At 44.6% G+C, this 21,430-nt stretch overlaps 7 protein-coding genes across 7 annotated transcripts; 1 reads left to right on the top strand and 6 right to left on the bottom strand.

Annotated features, from left to right (window-relative positions):
- Positions 1-71: 71 nt before the first annotated feature.
- N7495_005660 (uncharacterized protein) lies at positions 72-444 on the bottom strand (the record flags this gene model as incomplete). The annotated part of the gene is made up of 2 exons (XM_057208311.1): positions 72-174; positions 233-444. 2 exons carry the CDS (start codon positions 442-444, stop codon positions 72-74), a joined length of 315 nt encoding a protein of 104 aa, XP_057062085.1.
- Positions 445-1,165: 721 nt separating this feature from the next.
- On the bottom strand, positions 1,166-3,694 carry N7495_005659 (uncharacterized protein; the record flags this gene model as incomplete). Its single annotated transcript, XM_057208310.1, has 3 exons — positions 1,166-1,569; positions 1,624-2,998; positions 3,071-3,694. 3 exons carry the CDS (start codon positions 3,692-3,694, stop codon positions 1,166-1,168), a joined length of 2,403 nt encoding a protein of 800 aa, XP_057062084.1.
- An 872-nt stretch (positions 3,695-4,566) lies between these two features.
- Positions 4,567-9,559, bottom strand: N7495_005658 (uncharacterized protein; the record flags this gene model as incomplete). The annotated part of the gene is made up of 6 exons (XM_057208309.1): positions 4,567-6,251; positions 6,329-6,652; positions 8,768-9,050; positions 9,123-9,263; positions 9,325-9,353; positions 9,415-9,559. 6 exons carry the CDS (start codon positions 9,557-9,559, stop codon positions 4,567-4,569), a joined length of 2,607 nt encoding a protein of 868 aa, XP_057062083.1.
- Positions 9,560-10,333: 774 nt separating this feature from the next.
- Positions 10,334-11,159, bottom strand: N7495_005657 (Frag1/DRAM/Sfk1 family protein; the record flags this gene model as incomplete). The annotated part of the gene is made up of 4 exons (XM_057208308.1): positions 10,334-10,464; positions 10,517-10,722; positions 10,780-11,025; positions 11,080-11,159. 4 exons carry the CDS (start codon positions 11,157-11,159, stop codon positions 10,334-10,336), a joined length of 663 nt encoding a protein of 220 aa, XP_057062082.1.
- A 2,869-nt stretch (positions 11,160-14,028) lies between these two features.
- Positions 14,029-15,522, bottom strand: N7495_005656 (uncharacterized protein; the record flags this gene model as incomplete). Its single annotated transcript, XM_057208307.1, has 1 exon — positions 14,029-15,522. One exon carries the CDS (start codon positions 15,520-15,522, stop codon positions 14,029-14,031), a length of 1,494 nt encoding a protein of 497 aa, XP_057062081.1.
- Positions 15,523-18,975: 3,453 nt separating this feature from the next.
- N7495_005655 (uncharacterized protein) lies at positions 18,976-19,397 on the top strand (the record flags this gene model as incomplete). Its single annotated transcript, XM_057208306.1, has 2 exons — positions 18,976-18,990; positions 19,062-19,397. The coding sequence occupies 2 exons, from the start codon at positions 18,976-18,978 to the stop codon at positions 19,395-19,397; spliced, it is 351 nt and encodes a 116-aa protein (XP_057062080.1).
- A 209-nt stretch (positions 19,398-19,606) lies between these two features.
- N7495_005654 (uncharacterized protein) lies at positions 19,607-21,430 on the bottom strand (the record flags this gene model as incomplete). Its single annotated transcript, XM_057208305.1, has 4 exons — positions 19,607-19,831; positions 19,885-20,008; positions 20,067-20,313; positions 20,371-21,430. The coding sequence occupies 4 exons, from the start codon at positions 21,428-21,430 to the stop codon at positions 19,607-19,609; spliced, it is 1,656 nt and encodes a 551-aa protein (XP_057062079.1).

Here is a 21,430-nt window from a genome sequence, read left to right as displayed (position 1 = left end):
TACAGAGAAGAGAGATAAAAGGCTTTCTCATCTCCACTTCAGCTCGCTCACTCACTCCCCAAGGTGCCACCTCAAATAGTTGAATCCTGAGGACTCTGCAATTGCTCCAACAAAACAGCATAGAACTTCCCCTCTTCCGAAGTATCATGGTACGGACCAGCAGAAACAACAGCCCTGAAAATGAAGAAATTAGCTCTGTTCCATCAAAAAGTCCAAAGAAGTGAAAACATACCACCCTTTATACTTCGGCTGATTGAAAATATCAGTAAAAACCTTCAAGATACGAAGCGGTAATTCTAAAATAGACGGTAACTCAGGCCCATCACCACAGATAGGAAGACCTAGTTTGTTGACAGGGACGTAGAGAATTTCAGCGATATTTTGCGGATTGCGCGTCTCTTGGAAGATTAGCAGACGGCGGCCTGGTTTTGGGAATCTGCTCATGATGCTTGATCTTGAGACTCTGCCTGTTTGGGACTGTTGTTGGAGTTGGATATTCGGATCTTGATCTAGTTCCATTCGAAATTGATGGATCCCAAATTGGGAGGAGGGGCAAATAAAAGCCCCTCGGTTTTTCGATGTCTGTAGAGAACAAAGAACTCAAGCTCTGTATTGTATTTGTTAGTATATCAACGTTGGTCTGAAAATCGTCTTTTATATCTTACTGCTCGATTTTGTGCGCGACAGAGGCTGCTTATCGGGTTTGATAACCCAGATAGGACGCGGGGCAGAAAAAGGGGGTCGACGATTGTGTACACCGTACACTCTGCCGGTACCAAGTTGATATTCAGACTAGTGATAATTAGAGGCTTGACTCCTTGAGGTTGCAACTTGTTGGTAAAAAAAGAAGAGAGTTGAATAATGTTTTTCGTCGCGAGGTGGGGGCGTGACGAGGTGATGAACCATCAATCTACAAAGAGTGAGGAAAATCGATACTTTTTTGGTGGAAAAACTACCGCTGGAATATCTAATTAATTTGAAATGCCTCATTTATAGAGTAAACAAGAGAGAAACACGCAAAGTCGATGCCCTTGGGATCATGAAAATGGAAAACTGGGTCGAATAAGTATATCAGGTGAAAAAACCAGTGGGTATCATAGCGAAGAGAAGAATGTAAACACATATATAAGACAGAAAGAAAGAAAATATGTATGTATAAACTCCATCAAGTATCGAGCTCGCCGTCAAGAACTCTCCGCGCCGCATCCAGTCGTCGCCGGAGAAGTCTTGCAGCTTTCAGATCCGGATCAGGCGAGGATGTGATAGCCTGCAATTCCATGCAGACATTACCCAGACTGGCAAATAGACTTTCCAGCGTCTGGGTATCGTCTTCATTAATGCCAGGGTTGGGAGAGCCTGGATGCGGACTCGCAGCTGCTCGAACGGTTGAAACAAGAGAGGAGGCAAGAGCTGTCGGTGTTGCTGGCTCGTGCTTGGAGGCGCGTGGAGATTGCTGCGGGGTGGTGGTTCCGCTGCCAAAGTCTTGAGATTGGCGAGGAGATTCATGAGGAGTTTCGGAACGGATGGTATCAAGATCTGGACTGGTTGCTTGGTGGCGATGGCGAAGTTCTGTGGAATGTTAGTTTGTGGAAGTAGAGATTATTTTGTATACCATTGACTCACCAAAATTGAATCGACGATCCCAGTACAGTACACCGCCAATGTCATCTTCTCCGTTTGCCATCTGATCTCCTTCGACTGCTGTCGCAAAGGTATCAACCGTGGAAGTGGACATTACACTGTTTGTGCGCGACATTCTTGCTCGTGATGGTGCAGGTCGAGAGGTCTCGACTGATCGCCGGGAACTGATACTTGGACGTTTGGCTTTGTGACGAGAGTAGTTACCCAATGCACTATGGAGAATGAAATGCTCGTAGTCGAACGCATCTTCACGTTCCTCGTGGGGTCTTGTGTCGACCATGCACTCATCATCTTCGAGCGCCTGTAAATCTTCGTCAAGCGGCTCGCGCAAAATTTCATCCAGAGCATCTCGGTCGATGTCTCCCGGATCAAAGTAGTCGCCCTCCTCCGCATCTTCGTAGCTACTCATTGTAGACTGATTTCCACCGTCAAATCCATATTGGCTCAGCCGATTGCGATCGACAATACTGCCACTTCGCTGGGATTCCTGAGTGTTATTTTGGTCCTTCACATTCACGCTCTCGTGAGAAGCCCGTGGCTCATGAGCATACTCCGAATTTGAGACTCGTCGCGAGCCAGAGCTACGGCTACTTCGGCCATCACGGGTCTCCAGGCCATTTGAATACCAGGGATCAGCCGCCGTCAAAGGACTCGGTGTGCGTAGACTTTGAATACTACGTCGGCGCATGTTATCCTTCTGGTTCTTTACTTTGAGCGACGAAATTTTGATGTGAAGCCCTTTCATCTGGTACTGCAGGTCACGGACCTGCAGCTGAGACTGGGCGCGACTGGGCGGGCCAGAGCCGCTATAGCTTGGACTTATATACCCTGAATAAGATTTGAAGTCATCTTCTCCTATATCCGGATCCGCTGGTGAATCCAACGGGCTATAATCTTCAGGGATCGGTGACTCAACAGGCGGTGGGGATGACGTTGGTTTCGGCAAGTCTTCCTTGATAGATGGAGGGCGGTTCTCTAAGGCAGATGATCGGTGCGTCAAGTATGATCGCGTAGGCCCATACTGGAACGACCGCTCATCTTTATGAAAGCTTGTTACACTGCTTGCCCCCATTGCACTCACGGAACGAGACATGCGTTTATCACTCGGAGAGGAGGCATCGGAAGGAAATTGCATGTCGCTGTGCACTCGAGAATGTCGGGTGGTCAAGTAGTCCTTCGAAGAGTTCAACGATTGTCGCCGAAGAGCGGAGGCTCTACCAGTTCGTGAAATTGATTGATATAACCCACCAACAGGCTTGTGAGACCCAATGGGTGAATTATACCCAGCGGCCGATGGAGACGGAGAAGGACTGAGGCGTACGGCCGTACGAGCACGGTTAAGATTGCCTTCCATGAGCTAGCAGAAACAAAAATCAGCATTCCGCATAAATTGGCGTCCCCTTCATAGCATTGATCGATCTCTACATACCGTCAATCGTTTCTTTGCATTTTCCAGAATTCTCTCCGCTTCTCTACTCAATACCACCGACGAGTGCTCCTCTCCAGGAGCCTTGACCTTTACAATAGAAGCGATGAGACTACTATCAGGTAGCCCACCATTAGCAAGTTTCTGAGAGTCTGCAGCCACAGATTGAATCGGAGAAATGTTGCGACCGTTCGGCGCAATCACACTCCCCGCACTCAAAGTCGATATCAGGCTCGGGCTCGAGTTCGAGCTATTCAATTCCGAATTCTCACTATTCCCACGAGACGATTGATCTAGGACAGTCGAAATTTCCCGTCCCTGTTCCTGCCCCTGTCCCTGTCCCATCCTCTTATCGTCATCCCTAATAATCTGCCTTGGCGACGTCTCCTCGATATCTGGTAGGCGACGGTTGAAATTGACCTCCTCCTCGTAGGCTCGGGCGTGTCGCGAAATTTTTTTCTTTGACCGGCTGCCCGAGGCAGTTAAAGAATAAGGGTCCTCGTTATATCGCGCGCTCAGGTTGGACAGGTAGACCAGCTGTGAGGGCGGGGACGGGGTGGAAGATTCGCGTTCGCTGCCATTGTAAGGTAGGATCATATCCGGGTCGGTCAAGGTAAGGGACGCCATGACATTGGGCCACTCGGCCTGAGGTTGGGTTCAAAGGGGGGGGTTTTATGAGGTTGTGAAGAAGAAAAGAGAAAAGGGCAAAAAGCCTCGGCCGCTCTTTCAACGGCTTTGCCCTGAAAAGATGTTGCCCCCTGCTAACGGAAGGAGTTATAAACGGTTTAGCGTCTTTCCTGATATGGAAAGAACTCCCTTTTAAGTTGTCAGTTAATAATTATTATTTTCTATTTAATTGTGCTCCTTCCATGGACTCTGGGCGTGTCTGATAACTTGTTAGACATGTCATAATCTAGTGGCGGATATAAGAGAAGTTTAAATGTGATATAGTTATTATTATAGATATTTACACGGAAGTTAGTTAGACAATGACTATTGTAATTTAGTACAACATTTCATTGTCCAGCTATTAGTGCAACCTGAAACAGCGAGGCTCTTAGATTGCAGTAGTTTTAGTTCTTAAAACGAGAATGTAGTAGACTCTCTCCACCTTCATGCATAGTATTAGCCCTAAGTATCAGAGATCACTTAATACTCCATCCAAGGTTTCTAATATATACATACCCCCTGAACACCTCAAAGTAACCTTGGAATACCTACTGCTACTAGTTAACTACTAAGTAAATATTTAGATGCTAACTAACTACGGAGTAACTACTCTGTATCTAGTAAATAGTTACTCCATAAGTACTATCTTTAAACGTCTGAAGGCGTCTGAAACGAACCCCTGAAATCCACCAACGCGGTATAAGAACCCACACTAGGTGGGGAATCTATTTTCTAATAAAAAAAGGAATCACAGAACAAAATTGGTAGGCTTTTGGGTCACGAAAACTCCCTATACGTAGTACATGAAAATTGTATGGAGAACGTAGAAATTATAGCTTCTGAAGCAGTAGCTTTGATCCACTGCTAGCCGGGCCCTTGCCCGACGCCGAGGCCTGCTCCAGCGCCTTCTTGTTCTTCTTGAGAGTCTTCAACAACTCGCTCTTCTTCTCGAAATCATCCGATTCAATCAGTGCAACCACAACGAACACACTAGCGCCAGTGGCCCACTCCATAACCTCCTCCTTGATCTGCTCATATAGGAGACCGTGGAAGTTCAATAAGGGCTCCACCTTCTCGACAGTCTTCTCCGCTGGACTGAAGCGACCACCCTGTACGAGAGACTTGAGGAGGCGGCCCACGGAGGCCGAATCGCGGACTTCGGACTTGGCCTTGGCTGCCACGGCGATGGCTGACAGAGCGGCGTTCTTGTCACCGTCGGCTTCGAACAAAATCTCTCCAATAAATTGGCAGCCAACGGTAGATTCCAGAAGAGCTTCCGCACGTGCGGCGATGAACTCGAGTAGGGTAGGCGATGCAGCCTTGATCAGCTCACTGCGGCGGATAGCAGGCTCTTTCTTTGAAGTTTCTTTTCGAATTTCCTTGACTTCCTTGAGCACCTCCTGGTCAGCCTCGGTGAGGAGCCACTTGACACGCTCGCCAGAGAAGGGGTACAGCACAGGAATACGAGCGGTCAAGTCACTGATCTGGAGGAGCAGCTCGTCATTGCGGGCGTCCTCGGGGTCGGCCTGGTTCAAAAGTTCGCTGAAAATCGACTTGCCACTCAATTTGGTATCGTCAATCACCTCGTAAGCCGCAAGGATAACAATGTGCCCGTTGATATCACCAGCCATTGCCTTGATAGTGTCTCGGAAGAAGCGCAAGAGTAGCTTACGATCCTTGGCACTAGCATATGCTAGAGCTAGGCACATGAGGCGCGAACCGGACTGGGTGAAAGCCAAGTTCTTCACAAGGTCACCTTCCTCGTCATCCTTGAGCAAATCAAGGAACTCGTTCGCCTCTGTGCTTCCAGGCTTTGTGCTGAGGAAGTATTGCAGCATGGCATCGTGCAGCATAGTAAATCCAGTAGACTTCTTCTGGACGAGCTGGTTGATCAGCTCATGCAAGAAGCGCATGATAGGTAACCGCTTCTCGGGGTGGGCTTCGAGAATCTTGGCAAGGTCGGCCGATTTCTCTGTGTCGTCTTGGAAGATAACAAACTCTGGGCCGTACCACTCGCGCAGCATTCTTCGCTTCTGCTCCTTTGTAGCAACTGTGCGGTAAATATCATCCAGAATCCACGAGCCTTCCGGGTGACGAATAAGACGCTTGACATTGCCGTAAAATTCAGGAATGATCAAGTCCCGGGTCTCTGCGTCTCCGTGAACGATCAACTTGCCAACCAAGAACTTAGCGTAGCGGCTCTGTGCCAGCTCCTTGTAGCTGCCCTTCAATTCCGTTGCAATCATCTTGCGCTGTTCAAGGTTTCCGTACTTCAAGGCAGTCTGAATGACACGCACCGAGTCGTGCTTGAAAACAAAATCCCGAACGCGGCCAGTGATGATCTCGAACAATTCCTTGATGAGTTTCTTTCTCTGTTCAAGGGGAACGTGTGACTTGCGGCGCAACTGCTCCCAGAGCTTCTTAGAGCGGGCGATCGTATCGGCATTAGGCTTCGCATTCTTGCGTTCCAGTTGGAGGGCCTTCTGCTTGATGTGAGACTCGCGGGATGCGTGCACTAAGAGAAAAGACAAAATGTTAGCCTTCGAACCAAATCTGTGTCCGACTTAAAACACAGATGGTAGCAAAACATACTCTTCGACGGATCGGTAGATTTCTGAGTTTGCTGAGGTACTTCCTCTTCCTCTTCACTCTCAACCTCCTCATCATCGGCATTTTTCATCTCAACATCCTCCGATTCCTCATCGACGCCATTGAAGTCATCGTTCTCCGAAAGCGACACATCGTCAATATCGAAGTCATCCTCGTCTTCAGATTCAGATTCCTCCTTCTTAGCCTTCTTAGAGGACTTCCTATCACTCTTTCCAGACTTTTTGTCTTCCTTCTTGAATCCCGAGGAGCTAGACTTCTTCGCAGGAGTGAAGGCCTGCTTAGTCTTGGTCCGCTTTCCATTGCGGTCTTCTTTCGAGTCAACAGATCGTTTCACACCGGCCATGGTGAATATGTGAAGTAGCAACTTTGGCTACACCTCAAGATATAAAAAATTAATCAGTAACAAGGATAAATTCGAGCTGATGTCGCTCGGCGTGTTGGGGATAATTTTTTTGAACCTGCGGGCGGAGGAAACTTTTTTGCCAGTTGTTTGCATAGTTTGCACTGATAAGAGTCAGCCATATCGTAAATCTTATTTCGTTGTTTTTGCTAACATCGCAGATTCTGTATCGATCAAAATTTATATATCTGATTAACATTATCAGCTATTGAGCCCAGATAAACAACAGCAATTACCAAATAATGCAAACGAAGGGAAAAAAAAAAAAGGAAAAAGAGAAAGAAGGCCCGAGCCGCGGATCGAACGCGGGACCTCGCGCAGGAGTGCTTAGGAGTTGCTGCCCTAAGCGCGAATCATACCACTAGACCACCCGGGCTTCTTCATGTTATGTAATCCCAAATTTCACATAACTTGGTTCCTGGTTGGCCACCTCTTCATAGCAACCCTTCCTTTCCAAACAACCAACCACAATACCTCCAAATCACTCCCAAAAACGACACAATTTGATCAAGTAGGAGGGCAATGTTAAACTAGCTATTTAGGCTATCAAAGACGGCGTACATCACCCGGTCACAACTGCTGTACGCCGATTTGCTGCTCCAAGATCAACCCTCCGACGTCGAAAGGGGTTTCAAATATGGTTGGAAAACGCTATTCTTGTCATAAATTTACTGAGGTAGAAGAGGATTCTATTGACAAGTGGCTAGTCTCTATGGATAAGAGAGGTGTGGCTTTTACTTTGTCCATGTTAAGAGATATGGCTAATCTTTTACTCTGATTGCTTTCCTTGACCACCTCTTTAACCATCTCTTCTATAGGCAAAACTGGCTAACAGGGTTTATTAATCGTCGTTCAGATCTGACTTAATGCCTTTCTTGGAATTCTGTTTGTAGAAGAGCTCTCTTAGAAGACCCTATAATTATGATACCATAGTTTGAATTGGTCGAGACGACGATTGAAAAATATGGTATCGATCCAGAAGCATTATGATCAGACACTTAGAACAGTTCATCAATATATTTTTATTTTTAATTTTTAATTTTTCGCATGCGATGTGGTCATTTAGAAGAAGCGAGCCAAAAACAAACCAAATATTGGGCAGCGAGTAAGAAGCAGACTGCCCATGAATGTATCCAACTAGGCTATGGAGTTTAGAAGACCTCGGGAGATTCATGAAGTGGTTGTTGAGGACAGTGATGATAAAGATGTATGTATATATATCTAGAGTAGAAGCTGTAGTCGAGCGTTTGCTCCTAACTTTAATTACTATCAGGCGTTAGATAAACTGTTGAAAGGCCATACATATACTCAAGGTAGCCAGGTGGCCACAACTGATAGTTTTCGGTTGCGCTGATCATCTAAGAGTCCTCTTCATTGATAGAAGGTAGCCGATAGCACCTGATTAGGGCTTATAAAAACCCCGCATAAAAGTTGAAGAAGAATCAAAGAAAGAGGATGGGAAATGAGAAAATTTCTGTTTTTAAAGGTCCAAGGGGCACAACGTAGAGACCACTGCGTTCGTACGGTCGAAGTTCATGGTCATATATGGCATTTAGAAGCGTGTATAAGAGCGTTTCTTCAGTACATTCCATGCAGAGTTTCCAGTAAATCTCAAGGTTGAAGGGTCAAAAAGGGGTGTTCAATTCGGCATTCTAAAACAATAACTCCGTTGAAACCCAAGGTGACTTGACAAGTTTAGCAGACATCCAGCTGTAAACTGACATATAAGAGCAAGCCAACTGATATAATACACAGTAAAAATGGCCCCAGGCCATGTCATGCGCATATATCAATGAAAAGAAATTACATAACGTAGGGCATCAAAGGTGCAGCAAAGGATAGCCTGCCTGATCGTTATATCCTTCAGCCCAGCATTCATTCCAAAGAAGCTGGAACAACACCTCAACTCATCAGAAACGCCTCGTCAAATATTCGGCAGTCATGAATATTCTATTCAGACTGCTCTGTCGCAGATGTTGGTGCAGGTGAGGGCACTTTCATCAACTCTGATCCAGTCCCACTCTGACCACGCTTCCGTCCAGGGATGTGGAATCCAAATGAGGTACTTGATGATTTGGGTGATTGTGCATCAGCAGAAGAGTCACCAAATCTTGCGAAAAGACCCCTCCTCTTAGGCTTTTCGTCATTAAGGCCGATGTCCTCAAAGCTCTCTTCTGTCATCGGGTCTGATTTCTCAAACTTCTTGGAGCGCGTGTTGGGCATGTTCGTTCTAGAGAACCGGGAGTCGAGTGAGGTGCGGGATTGGACATCGGCGTAGGCGATCGGGGAGCGAGCCGAAATATCCTATCTCGGGTCAGTTATTCATTCCATGATGTACTTGATACTTGATCAGACGGGGGATTGTGGGAGGCGTACAAATGATCGTCGATAGGAGTCGAATGATTCGCGCGAAATGGAGAATGGCTCGTTTTCATCAACTAAATCGCGATGATTGTTTGAGGGTCGTGTAGCGCCCTGGCATTTATGCCAGAAGCTCTGTTTCTCTGGCGGCGACGGCTGTTGATCATTAGCCAGGGGTTTTTCCATTGGTAAGTGCGAGTGGAAGAAGGCGCTGTACCGGGAGATAGACACCGCTGTCATTAACGACTGTTGTTTCAAGCGATTAGCCAATGTAACCGTAAAGACTTGGTATCATAATGGGTCATACCGCTCAGTTTATACTCCGGAGGCTGAATCTCGGCGCTTTTGCGAATTGCGATCGGAATTGGCTGGTCAGGCGATATGTGACTCTCAAAGCCATCTGTTGGCTCTGGCTGTGCCTTGCGACCGAGAAAATTGCGAAAAGGAGGCATTTTAAGATGTTATATTGATAAAGAGTTGGAGGGGATCAAAATGGATCAGGAACATCAGCCCATGGAGAGGAGAGTGGCGTTGAACTAGTCGACGTCATCCACCTAAATGCCTCGGCCATAAAACATTAAAACTACCGTTAATTTCAATGACATCCCTTTTTGTCTCTATCAATTCTGATTGTTACTGTTACTGGTTGAATTCTAAGGAGTACAGTGTTACACAACTGAGGTAGCTAGTCGAGTAAAAACTACTCCTTGAAGCCATATTTAATTACGAAGGAGCATCTAATTAAATGAAATTAAAAGTACGGAATTATTAAGAGCTAAGTATAAACATATAATCAATAAAAAGATGTCAATAGTTTATATCTGTCATGGATAACCTTGTGGGAGACATACTTCTAACAGTATTACCTTGCTTCGACCTTGGTCAGCAGGTAAAGGTGCCTGGTACGAATCCTGGGGTGGTCATTACACTCGTGTGAGTAATCCACGATGCTGTGAGGCCTTAAGCAATGGAAATGACCCTTGAGGGAAGCAATTCTGCAGAGACATTTCCACCCTGGGATGGCGTCGCCAGAGGACACCGACCTGTTACGGGGGAGTATTGTGCATGTGTGTCGACTTCTTTTTTTTTTTTTTTTTTATACCTCAACTCGAAGTTTTGAAGTTCTTCTTTATCGTCCAGCCTTATCTATTGATCCACGTGATCTTTCATCTCATCCTTGATCACAGTATATTATTTCTAGTTATATCATGTAAATAACCCTTGTTCTAAATAGCTATCCTGGTCGCGTGAGAATCCATATCCATCTCCAGCTGTTGATATTGAATGTCTTTTTCGGACAAAGGTAGCAGATCCATCACAAATGACAGGATATACCCACCAAAGAGAAAGGCAATGACTGAATGAAGTTAGAGACGAGATCAAGAGGGATGGCAAACCCCAAAACTTACTCCATTCAAGAACAGCAGCGGTATTCTTTTGAGGAAGATCAACTTGCGCCGTCACTCGGAAGGCTAAAATAAAAGCAAGCTCAATAATGACAAAAGACAGCTTGATCGCAAAACTTGCTGTGAGCATGCGGTGCGGTAATCGATATGAGATGTCCAGATAGAAGTACTCTATACAGATGACTGTGGCACTAATGAGATATCCCGTCCTACAAATCTGTCAGTAACAAAACTCTTTCTGGAGCTCGGCGAGGACTTGGACTGACATGAAGAGAGCCACGAAGCTGTCGTGGGCATACAGATGATCAAGATTATCAAATATTGACAGCATGATCAATCCAATACTGCCGGCTATGGCAGTAGTAAATGAAAGGTAATTGTAGATCTTGTTGCTTTCTCCCTTCTTCTGCACAAATTGATAAAAAGATATGTTCATAAATAGCATTGTGATCATGGAACCAGCCATGAACACAGGCTTCAACTCTTGTGTGCCTCCTATATCTGAAATGAACCTGATTCCATGATATTAGCTTCTGTACTTACTGCCCAGTGGTCAAAATACTCACGGAATTGTCTGCCCTGGCTTCATCCTACCGTATCTGGGCTCTCCGACCAGGATCCAGTAGCCCAGCATCGAGAACAGCATTGCTTTAAAAAATTGTCAGAAAACGGCTCTTACGGAATGAGCTGGACTACCTACATATCCATGTCAAGGCTGATATTATCGGTGGGACCCAGGGAGTGGCTGACATCTCGAACTATTGATGATAGTCTTTCCGATGTCATAGCCAGATAATAGTGTGAGGAGATGGTAACCGAGGAGGAGATGGCAACCTTGGAATGGAAGTAGTTATGCTAGCCCTTGAGGTCAAAACACTGAGCCAATTTTCGCGAACTGAGGACCAGCAAATTACACGGTATAACTGTAACCCTTGCCTCGGACAAATTTCAAGGGAGAAATTTCCGAGTTCAGGGTGGAGTGTAGTAGTGGAGAGTAAGTGTCAATCCTGAATTGAGACATTTCTTCTATACTTGGATTTTATTCAAGCTGACTACATTATGATTTCAAGGTGTTTCTAACCTAATATCCGTGTATTTCATCAAGCCATCTAGAATAGAATTAAATGAAAATTAGCACTTGACGAATAATTTACCAGGCAAAGGAAAGTAATGTGGTGGGAAGGAGCTGTGTTTACTATGCACATTCTGGCACTTCAGTATGGAATGTGGATCTTCAAATTAACTATTATAGGCAAAACTCCCCTCTTCCCCTTTCATTTCTAGACTCAGGGGCCGTTGATCAGTGACCAATTATTCAATAATTATTATGGAGTACACCCGAGATTTTGAAGATGAAACATCCGCGACAACCCTTGCTGACGAGTACGCCCTTTACTAGCCTTTTATTACTTCTTTTTTTGGGGCTTTTTTCTCAAATTGGATTCACATATAGCCTCTCATATGATAGTTGATCCCGTCTTCAAAAGATTGTGGGTACAATCAAGGAGAAGATCTGCAACTATTTGAGTCTAGCACGTTTGATCAGCGGAGGACACTTATTACCAAGCAGATTAGAGTAGAGAACCATGTTCTTCAAGTCCCCCCCACTCCGCCACAAATGCAGTGGATCTGCTAGGCTAGAGCCTAAGTAAGGTGCTCAGCAACTTACTATGATCAATATCGTTTTTGATTAGAACTACGCAATTCGCACTCCAGCATATATTCGCAACCTGTGCCTTTGCATCATAGAGTACGAAATCCTGCAGACTGCTTTGATACCGTCGATAAGTCAAATCCCCCAACTAAGGATCCAGAGATCCGTGTGTATGATCAAGACTGATTTGATGGACTGACACTAGATCACACCATTCCAATCTTGCTGCTGCTACTACTGAGTAGGCATTCTGCAATTCGGATGCCACCTCCCGATGATAATCGATCCTATCTTGATTGAATGAAATATTGCGGCCAGGTGTGTACTGTGCTGGGTTCCAAAAGAGCTAAATATTCAATAAGATAAATGCGAGTCCTAAGCGCTTTCTTGTGCACCCCATTCAAGTGTTTCCAGCTAGGTGTCTGGTCAAATCTTCATGGGTGAGAAGCTTGGGGGTTTGATAAGTTGATTGGGGGAGTGTGATGGAACCGAGTGCTTTTATAGCCCTTGAAAGCCCATTGCTGACACAACTCAGTGTAGTTGCAGGCCAAATATCGAACATCATATCGGTGATGTAGCTGATGCTATTGCTGCCTGCGGTAATCGTGATAATACCTATCTGCATCTTCGAGGAGCTCGAAAATCTGGGGTGGAAAACTCGTCCTTGAGAATGGCGGTGTTTGTGGCCCAGATGTAATATTGAGCAGCGTTGCTCAAGACGCCAAAATATTAGTATGTTGAGCGTCTAGCTTTTGTGCTAACAGATGAGCGTAATTTTGCTTTGAGCGGCCTGCGATCCGAGGCTGGACTTGTGAGTGAATTCCAGGGCCGGCGACAAACAGAGCTGGCGACAAAAGGAGCTCCCTATATTAACAATATGAATCTTCTTACTTTCTGCCATTTGAAAATTTGAAGCTAAAGTGTCAGGCAGAACACTGAATTAATTGGTATTTTGGCAATGGGTAATCCTTCGGGCTCCGGGCATATCCTTTTGATCCAAGTCCTGGAGAGGTTGGAGTGTGGTGTCTGCCCAGGTGATATACAACAAGGAAGATGAAATACCTAAAAGCCTTAGAATCAAGAATCAGGTTAGATCTAAGCCAGAGTCTCCAAGTTTCTACCCAGGTAGCTTTCAAATGTCAATTCGGCATTGTGAATATTTAAATTTGGATTTCTAATTTTCTATGTATTTATCCCACGAAAGTAGATGTTACTCTTAACTCATGCATATGGTCTCTCAATAATCATCGAAACCCTCCAAAACTTTCAAGACTAAAAACCCTTGTTAAAGTACAGGTTAAGTATGGTTGTTCCATCATTATACCAGTATGCACTGCGAGCGGGGAGGGTATAGAAGCACCGAGGGATTGTGCCGCTGTTTGTGCTCGCAGAAAGGTCAACCGTACCATCTCCATTGATGTAACAGTCAATAAGAGATGTGTAATATGTCTGCTGAGGTGTTAATTCGTGCAATACGTAGTATAATGGTAGACTTACCTTGAGGTCAAAGCCGTAAGTGTCAGTTAATTTCGTATAAACTTTGGAACTCATCTCGTTGTTATCGTCGTAAGGGGCTTCCCAAGCATCAGAAACACACTGTTGTCATGTTAGAAGACGGGCAATAGGAAGTTTTTTGGGAATGACTTACGGTTGTAAGATCATTATCACTACAGTCATGAGTGCTGCTTGGGCGGGTCAAGTAGAAGCAACGGTAGTTACCAGAAGTAGCTTCAAGCCAGTATGCGCCAGTCATGGTGCAGTCCTTTTCATCCACGTCATCTTCGCCAATAAGAGCATACCAGGCCGTTTTCATAGCTTCATCGACCAATTTCTTCTCCTATTTCCAATGTTTTAGTATTTGTCAAGAGTGAATAGTAGAATAAGTCAAACTCACTATGTTATCGGCAAAACCATCAAAAGCCGCGATAAACGAGGAGTTGTCCGACCTTTCATCCAGCAAGATGGTGTTATCGTCAAGGAACCTCGCCGTGGCATATTGAAGAGTTGTATCAGTGTAGATAGGAAGGGTGCTAGAATCTCCATTTCCTGTCGCATTCGATAGAATACTCGCAACATAGTTGCCAGCAGCACCGACAATATTTTTGAGAGTATTTTCCACCGAAGTTGTGTCGACCTTATCTCCATCCTCACTGCTAAGACTGACATCTGTAAGTCCTGCAGAGGCAAAGCCGATCATTCCACGAAGTTGTTTGTTCAGGTCGATTCCAGTTGCGAGACCACCAGCCATACTAAAGGCAGCAGAGATCCACTTAGCCCACTCATTGCTAGGGGACACAGAAGAGAAGTCTTTGGCGATCTGGTCTATCGAAAGACCGTCAAGCCAACCTTCCCACTGTAGCTTGTCATGGACAGTATTAATCTTGCTGTGGAGAATACTAATTTCGTGGAAAATCCAGTATGCCATGTCTGTACTGTAATCAGAACACAAAGTGTCAGGATTGCAATCACCGCCGATATCACCACATCCTCCGAGAGGAGATGCGCCTTCGTTAGGAAAGACTGTTGTCCATAATTGATTCACCCAGTCTGTTTCACCATCTGGGAGGATCAAGAACATGATGTCCAGCCAGTCCACACATCCTGTAGAGTCTAGGAGAGCTTGAACACCATCGGTAGAGGAAGTATCTCCTGCTGTACAAGTTTTGTTTGGAGCAGTTGTTGTGGAAGAAGTGGAAGTCGTTGTGGAAGTCGTTGTGGAGGTTGTGGAAGTTTTAAATGAAGTTGTGAAGGTAGCCACTGATGAACTGGAGCTGGTGGATGAAGTTCCAGATGGCAAAGAAGATGCTGTTGTTGAGAGACTCTTGTACGAGGCTGACGAAGTTGTGGAAGCTGTAGATGAAGTTGTAAAGGTGGCCAACGAGGAACCGGAGCCGGTGGATGAAGTTCCAGATGGCGAAGAAGATGCTATTGTCGAGAGACTCTCGTACGGGGCTGACGAAGTTGTGGAAGCTGTAGATGAAGTTGTAAAGGTGGCCACCGAGGAACCGGAGCCAGTGGATGAAGTTCCAGATGGCGAAGAAGATGCTATTGTCGAGAGACTCTCGTACGGGGCTGACGAAGTTGTGGAAGCTGTAGATGAAGTTGTAAAGGTGGCCACTGAGGAACCGGAGCCGGTGGATGAAGTTCCAGATGGCGAAGAAGATGCTATTGTCGAGAGACTCTCGTACGGGGCTGACAAAGTTGTGGAAGCTGTAGATGAAGTTCCAGATGGCGAAGAAGATGCTATTATCGAGAGACTCTTGCACAAGGTTGGCGCAGGAGTGACTGACACCGAAGCAGAGCTAGCAAACGCCGTTGCTGCCAAAGCAGTCGCGGCAATAGGACTTAATCTCATGTTTTTCTTTTTTTTGAGAATCTACAGATATTCCAAGGTCGAGTAGTGAACTTATAGCCTCATGTAGTTAGTGCCCGATCGCACTGGTATCTAGGCGTTGATATTACTCTCCAGGGATAGTCAGCTCAACACCTCCAATCTAGGAAGGCCGAGGTGGAGTATTACTAAATGCAAATCTCGGTTTCAATTGCGGTTCCCTTTCAATAATACTCGATGATCCTTTTTTCAATAAAAAAAGAGATTGACATAAGAATAATATCCGATGGACTTTCTAGAATACATGTAAGGAAATTTCATTTTAAATACACAGCCTCGTGGTTAGGTGTAGTCCTGGTGTGGACAAGGCTGAGTGGGAACAGGAATCAAGTACGTGTATTACCAAGGCTTATATTGTATTTTCGAGCATTGGTAAAAAGTAAGTGAATCTTATAGCACGTGTAGAAATGCTTGATATAATTTGATGTTCATTGGAAGTCTTTGAAACAAAGCTTGGGGGCCATCTATAGAAATAAGCACTAGATCACACTATATCCCCACAGCGGATACTCGTCATGATTTTGAAATCCAGTGAGATCATCTTTTCTGTGCACGTTGAGTTTCAATCATCTGAATGTTCTTGTTCGTTTGGTCTAACGCCTTACGGAGCTGCTCCTTGACATTCCAAACTCAGAACTAGCCCCTAAGGCGTGGGCGTTAGTACATGCGTGCGTAGTCGCTGTTACACGCGTGCGTAGTATCCATTACACGCGTGTGTAGTTTTCATTACTTGAATAAGGTAATGAGAAAAAATTGAAAGTCGTTTTGATTTGCTAGGCTACCGAAATTCTCCACTGTTCAAGTTCATTGTGATCCCAAGAAGTTACCAAGGAATGGAGAAGGATCAAGAGTGATCCCAATATCGACCTCGGGAGATCCATGGATCGATCCATAGCTAAGAGCATGTATGTTGTGTTTTAAAATCGCGCTCTAATATCTTTATATCTAGGTATAATCTATGCACAAGGGTTGAATTGAATGACAGTCGTCAGCGATTATGTGATCGTGGCCTGATCCATAGGAGCTGAAAAGGGTTAAACCCTCTAGGTATGTCAGTATGTCAATCACTAAGGTAAAGCTAGGTAGGAAGCAGTTGGACTCCTGTTTTGAATGATCAAAAATGTATAGATAGCCCCGTAGTAGGGCTAGGTTTCGTAGAATATGGTCCGAGGATGAACAATCAGCGCGTATTGCCGACAGGAAGCCAAATAGTCTCAGTGTAAAGCTCCATTAGGTATTTGATACCTCGGGAAAGAGATCAAAAATGGGTGCTCCTTCTTTTTCTTTACACCTATTACCTCATGTAATGTCGGGGCGCAAGCTCAGATGTAACTACTAATGTCCTCAATACTTGATCAGCCTGTGTTTGCATTGGCATCAACTGCGTTATTTCTTCTCACCTGGGGCACTCACTCGTAATTAGTCCGTTTCATACAAAGAAAACATAGAAAATGCCTTGAAATTTTGGAACCTAGATACTTTCTGTGCTCATATCGGCTTTGCATCTTACCTACCTATGTATGTGCCAGGATCCTCAATAGATATTTGCATATTCCAGGCAACGTTGTTGACCAAAAGATAATCTCACATATGAGATCCTGCCAAGTCCTGGGTGTTTTAAAGTTTCATCTTCGCTTGTGTGGTCTGCCAGATGCTCGTTACACTAGACTGCTCATTTAGGGATGAGAGCGATACATTAGATACACCTTGACAAAGGATTTCGTTCCTATGATATGACCTGCATAGGTTAAGGAACGCCGTCGTTGCCCAGGCGGGCGACGTATATTATGCATTGGTAGATAACCTGGGAAATATGTGATACCCCTGAATCTTACATCTTACTTTGCTATTATCTCATATTGCAAAAAGAGTATATTGATCTCATAGACCAAGGCCTTAGTTTACCTAGGTACTTAGAGTTTATATTCATGGTCAACTACTCACCTGAAGCTCAATGAATGAATTGGTAGCGCCGTAACCTATTTTGTCCAACCTCTCCTCCTTGTCAATTGGCCCGAGGGTTTGACATGGGTGTAGATCTAGACCTCGGGAATATCACGTATTACGATTGCTCTCCAATTTAAGGATTCACATTAAGTATCTGATATTACGTTATTTGTTGTATCTTGATGTGACTATAATTCTTAGATGTGTAAAAGAGGTAAAAGAGACATTGTTTTGGTCTACAAAATACTACTTTATAAGGTAAGTGATGTTAGTCCGCCCCACTTCATAGACCTATTTTTTATACTAAAACCACTAAATGTTATTTAACAGCTTGAAACAAAATAAAATACAAATAACATAACAAAATCAGATGCGACAAAGAAGATCCAAGTTCGGACAGTATAAGTAACGATACTAGGCCAAATAAGGGTGATCAGCCCTATTCTAGCTAAATTTAACTAGTTTGCGCTAAGTTCAGCCTTCGAAGATCCACTACCCACTTTGATCCTCTTGGCCAATCAAATTAATCTTAATGGACAAGCTTATTTGGTGATCGATTAATCAGCATTCATACTTGACTGGGAATTGATACACCATGTTTTTTTTTTTTTTTGATAGAGACACCATGTTTCTTATGTAATAACATTGTGTAGTTATGGTAACTAGTAACCTCGAAAAAATTGAATGTCATATCTCAACAACTTCGACTTGAAATCATTATCACTCTTCAATTCCTATTATAGTGATATATATAGAAAAACCTTCACTAATTTTTAGGAAGTTATTGAACAGCGTGGAGTAAAATCTGAAATAGAAAATTACGACATAATTCATGGTATCATCATAGTCCTGTAACCAGAACAATCTAGTTGTTACCCAGGTGGATAGAGAGGTATTGGGTGCACACCTTTGGTAGTCCCAACCGTTTTATCGTCCTTGTAACAAACTTCGAAAGATCGAAAATGCATCAGTGCAGCACTTCATACCGCTTCTTCATAGTAAGCTTACACTCCAATGATTTCAAATATATGACTTGAAACCGAGTAAGCAACCATGATGAACTGAAACAAATATGGGGGTTTGCCCCCAAAAGATATCACAATCAATCACTTTACGTATCGTGTCGCTATATCATTTTCGCTATGAACCGCCTCGTAGCAAAGCTTAGCCCGTTTCCAGATGCTACTGCAACCTACATCAAGACCAAGACCCCAACCTTATAACAAATCAAGCATCACTGATCCTTTTGTCCACTATCTCACCCAAATATGCACTTCCAAGCCTCAATCACTGCTATTGTAGCTCTCGGCTACACTGCGAGCTCAACTCCTATTGAGACACGCCAGGATACCGGAGTCATCTTCTGGCCCTGAGTGTTGTCTTTAAGAACATATTCGGAGAGTCTGCTGCCGGTTGTAATTATTTCCCTAGCGAATCCATGGTTACAGGTTATGAAAACTCACTTCTTTCATGAAGCTTGCTATGGTAAGTCGACCCTGAATGAATCCTGACCAGTATTCAGCTAAACAGTACTCTTTCTAGTTGATGATCTTCAGAAGTTCGCTGCGGCTGACTCTGGGGTTGCCCAGTGTCTGCACTACACACAAAGTGACACCTGTATCTCTGCTGCTAGTAGCAAGTGTGATAATGGCTACATCGAGTGGCGGCCGAATTCAGAGCTCGTCCGTTTCCCTCAAAGTATCTCCAAGGTTATGAAAATGATATCTAAATTTTGGCAGACATGTTTCCTTCACTGGGGCTCGCACCTCTTATCAACACTGATTAGTCTCGATCCTATAAGGGAGCTATCGATGCCTCTTATTGACAGCTACATCCGTACCGATCATGACACCTACTTCCCCGTCTTTTCTGCTACCTCCAGTGTAGGATGATTTGAATGAGGTTGATATTTATGCATTTTGATCCATTCTAATCTATAAAGTGAAGTAAAACATTTGAGCACAGCTAAATGAGACCTAGCAAAAAAAATAATTCGCTCAAATCTTCCAAGGCGTCAACCACATCAAACAACCGCCCACCTGGGCAACTTTGGAAGTTTGGCATTTCAAGAAAATTGGTCTGAATATGTCATCATCATTAATCAAATATCAACTGGACCACCAATTCTGTCCTTTGGTCCAATTCCTTTGCTTCGGACTGCAAGCAAACCGACCACCAACCCAATACCGGCAATACCAGTAGAGCACCAGAGGCCAGTAGAATACTGCTGAGCAATTCCATGTCCTTTTCTAATATCAACTGCTTCAGTCGTTGCTGCCGAAATGGCAAGTGTAACACCAGAGCCGATTTGGAATGCCGTGTTAAGCTTTTCATAGTGTTAGTTGAAGTTTTTAGTAAAATGAGTGAAATTAAACCTACCATTCCTCCACATAGACTTTTGACTTCAACTGGTACGCTGGTCAGGATTACTGTGCTGGTTGTGACAAAAATTAAAGATACGGCAGAGATACTGATGAGTGATGTAGCAAGGGTGTTGATCCAGCTGCAAAACCTGGTCAGCATATGTAACCAAATTGTTCCAAGGGGTTGGCAAAACATACAAGTTTTCAGTCGATGTAACTGTCAGGGCACTCGGAATTGGTGCCACCACTGTAAGAACCAGTCCTGCTAGGAGGAGGTATTTTCCATTCATGTACTCGAGCGCTTTTCCTGTGCCCAGAGAGGCAATGAATCCTATCAATCCCATTGGTAAAAAGCGAATAGCAGTATCGCCCGCGGATAGCTTGTCCACTTGTTGCGCAATGAGTACAACGTAATAAATGACGTTCTGGTAGCTACCGTAGCAAGCTGGTGAAAAATTGTCAGTAATTGATCCTTGATTAGAAATGGATATCAATTACTTACTGAAGCCTGCAACCCAGAGACCGGCGAAATTTCGAATTTTCCACAGAGACAATGGCATGAGTGGACTACTGACGTATTTCTCCAGAATGGTGAATGCAACCAGAATTGCAATGGCTAGAATCAGAAGCACAATAACAAATGGTTTGCTCCAACCATAAACACCACCACTTGATAGAACAAATTGAAAGAGGATGAGCCCAGAGGTAGAGAGCACTGCACCCAAGTAATCCATACTAGGTCTCGCTTTGTCTGCTTTGCGGTCTCTAGGCAGAACAATCATGCCCAAAATACCGAGCAGGCTCGTGATAATGACGATCAAGTGAAAGATGTATCGCCAACCCAATGATGATGTGAGGAATCCACCGAATATGAGACCTGCACAGAAGCCTACTGTTCCAGAGGCAGCATATATGGACAGGCCTCTAGTTCGGTCAACACCAGTAAAGTATGAGCTGATGATTCCGATGGCTGATGGGACAGTCATTGCGGCCCCAATGCCTTGAATGCCACGGAAGATAGTCAGCTGAATAAAAGACTGACCGAATCCAATAGCCAAGGTCCAGATAGAAAGCCAGAAAAGTCCAACGCACAGAATCTTCTTCCTTCCATATCGATCAGACAGAGATCCAGCCAGCAGTAGAAAGCCACCAAAAGCCAGAGTATAGGCAGAGATCATCCACTGCAAGTTGGTACTGGAGACATCAAACTCTTTTTGGATTGAGGCCAGAGCCATGTTTGAGCTTGTCATGAAAACATTGTCGAGGAATTGAGAGCCGGAAGTCACCAGCAGGATCAAAGCTCCTCTCCAAGATCCCAACCGACCAAACTCTTCAGGTAGCTTCTCCAGAGGGTTCTCCTCTTTTTTGATCTCGGTGGGGGATCCCACCAAAGTAGATGGAGAGTCCCAGTAAGGAGTACCAGGAGTTTGAGTCCCAGGGGTAATAGGAACAGACATAATGGTGGGCTCGATATACTTCGGAAGAGTGTCCTTCCTTGCACCACCATTATCACCCCAGGCCTTCTGGCCACGAATTCGACTGATTAAGTCCAGCATAGCCAT

This window comes from Penicillium taxi (assembly GCF_028828555.1).
Source record: "Penicillium taxi strain IBT 34144 chromosome Unknown utg000004l_segment0_segment0, whole genome shotgun sequence".
In the NCBI taxonomy this organism is placed as follows: domain Eukaryota; kingdom Fungi; phylum Ascomycota; class Eurotiomycetes; order Eurotiales; family Aspergillaceae; genus Penicillium; species Penicillium taxi.
The sequence above is the reverse complement of the archived record's forward strand: the minus strand, read 5'-3'. Positions and strand labels throughout refer to the sequence as shown.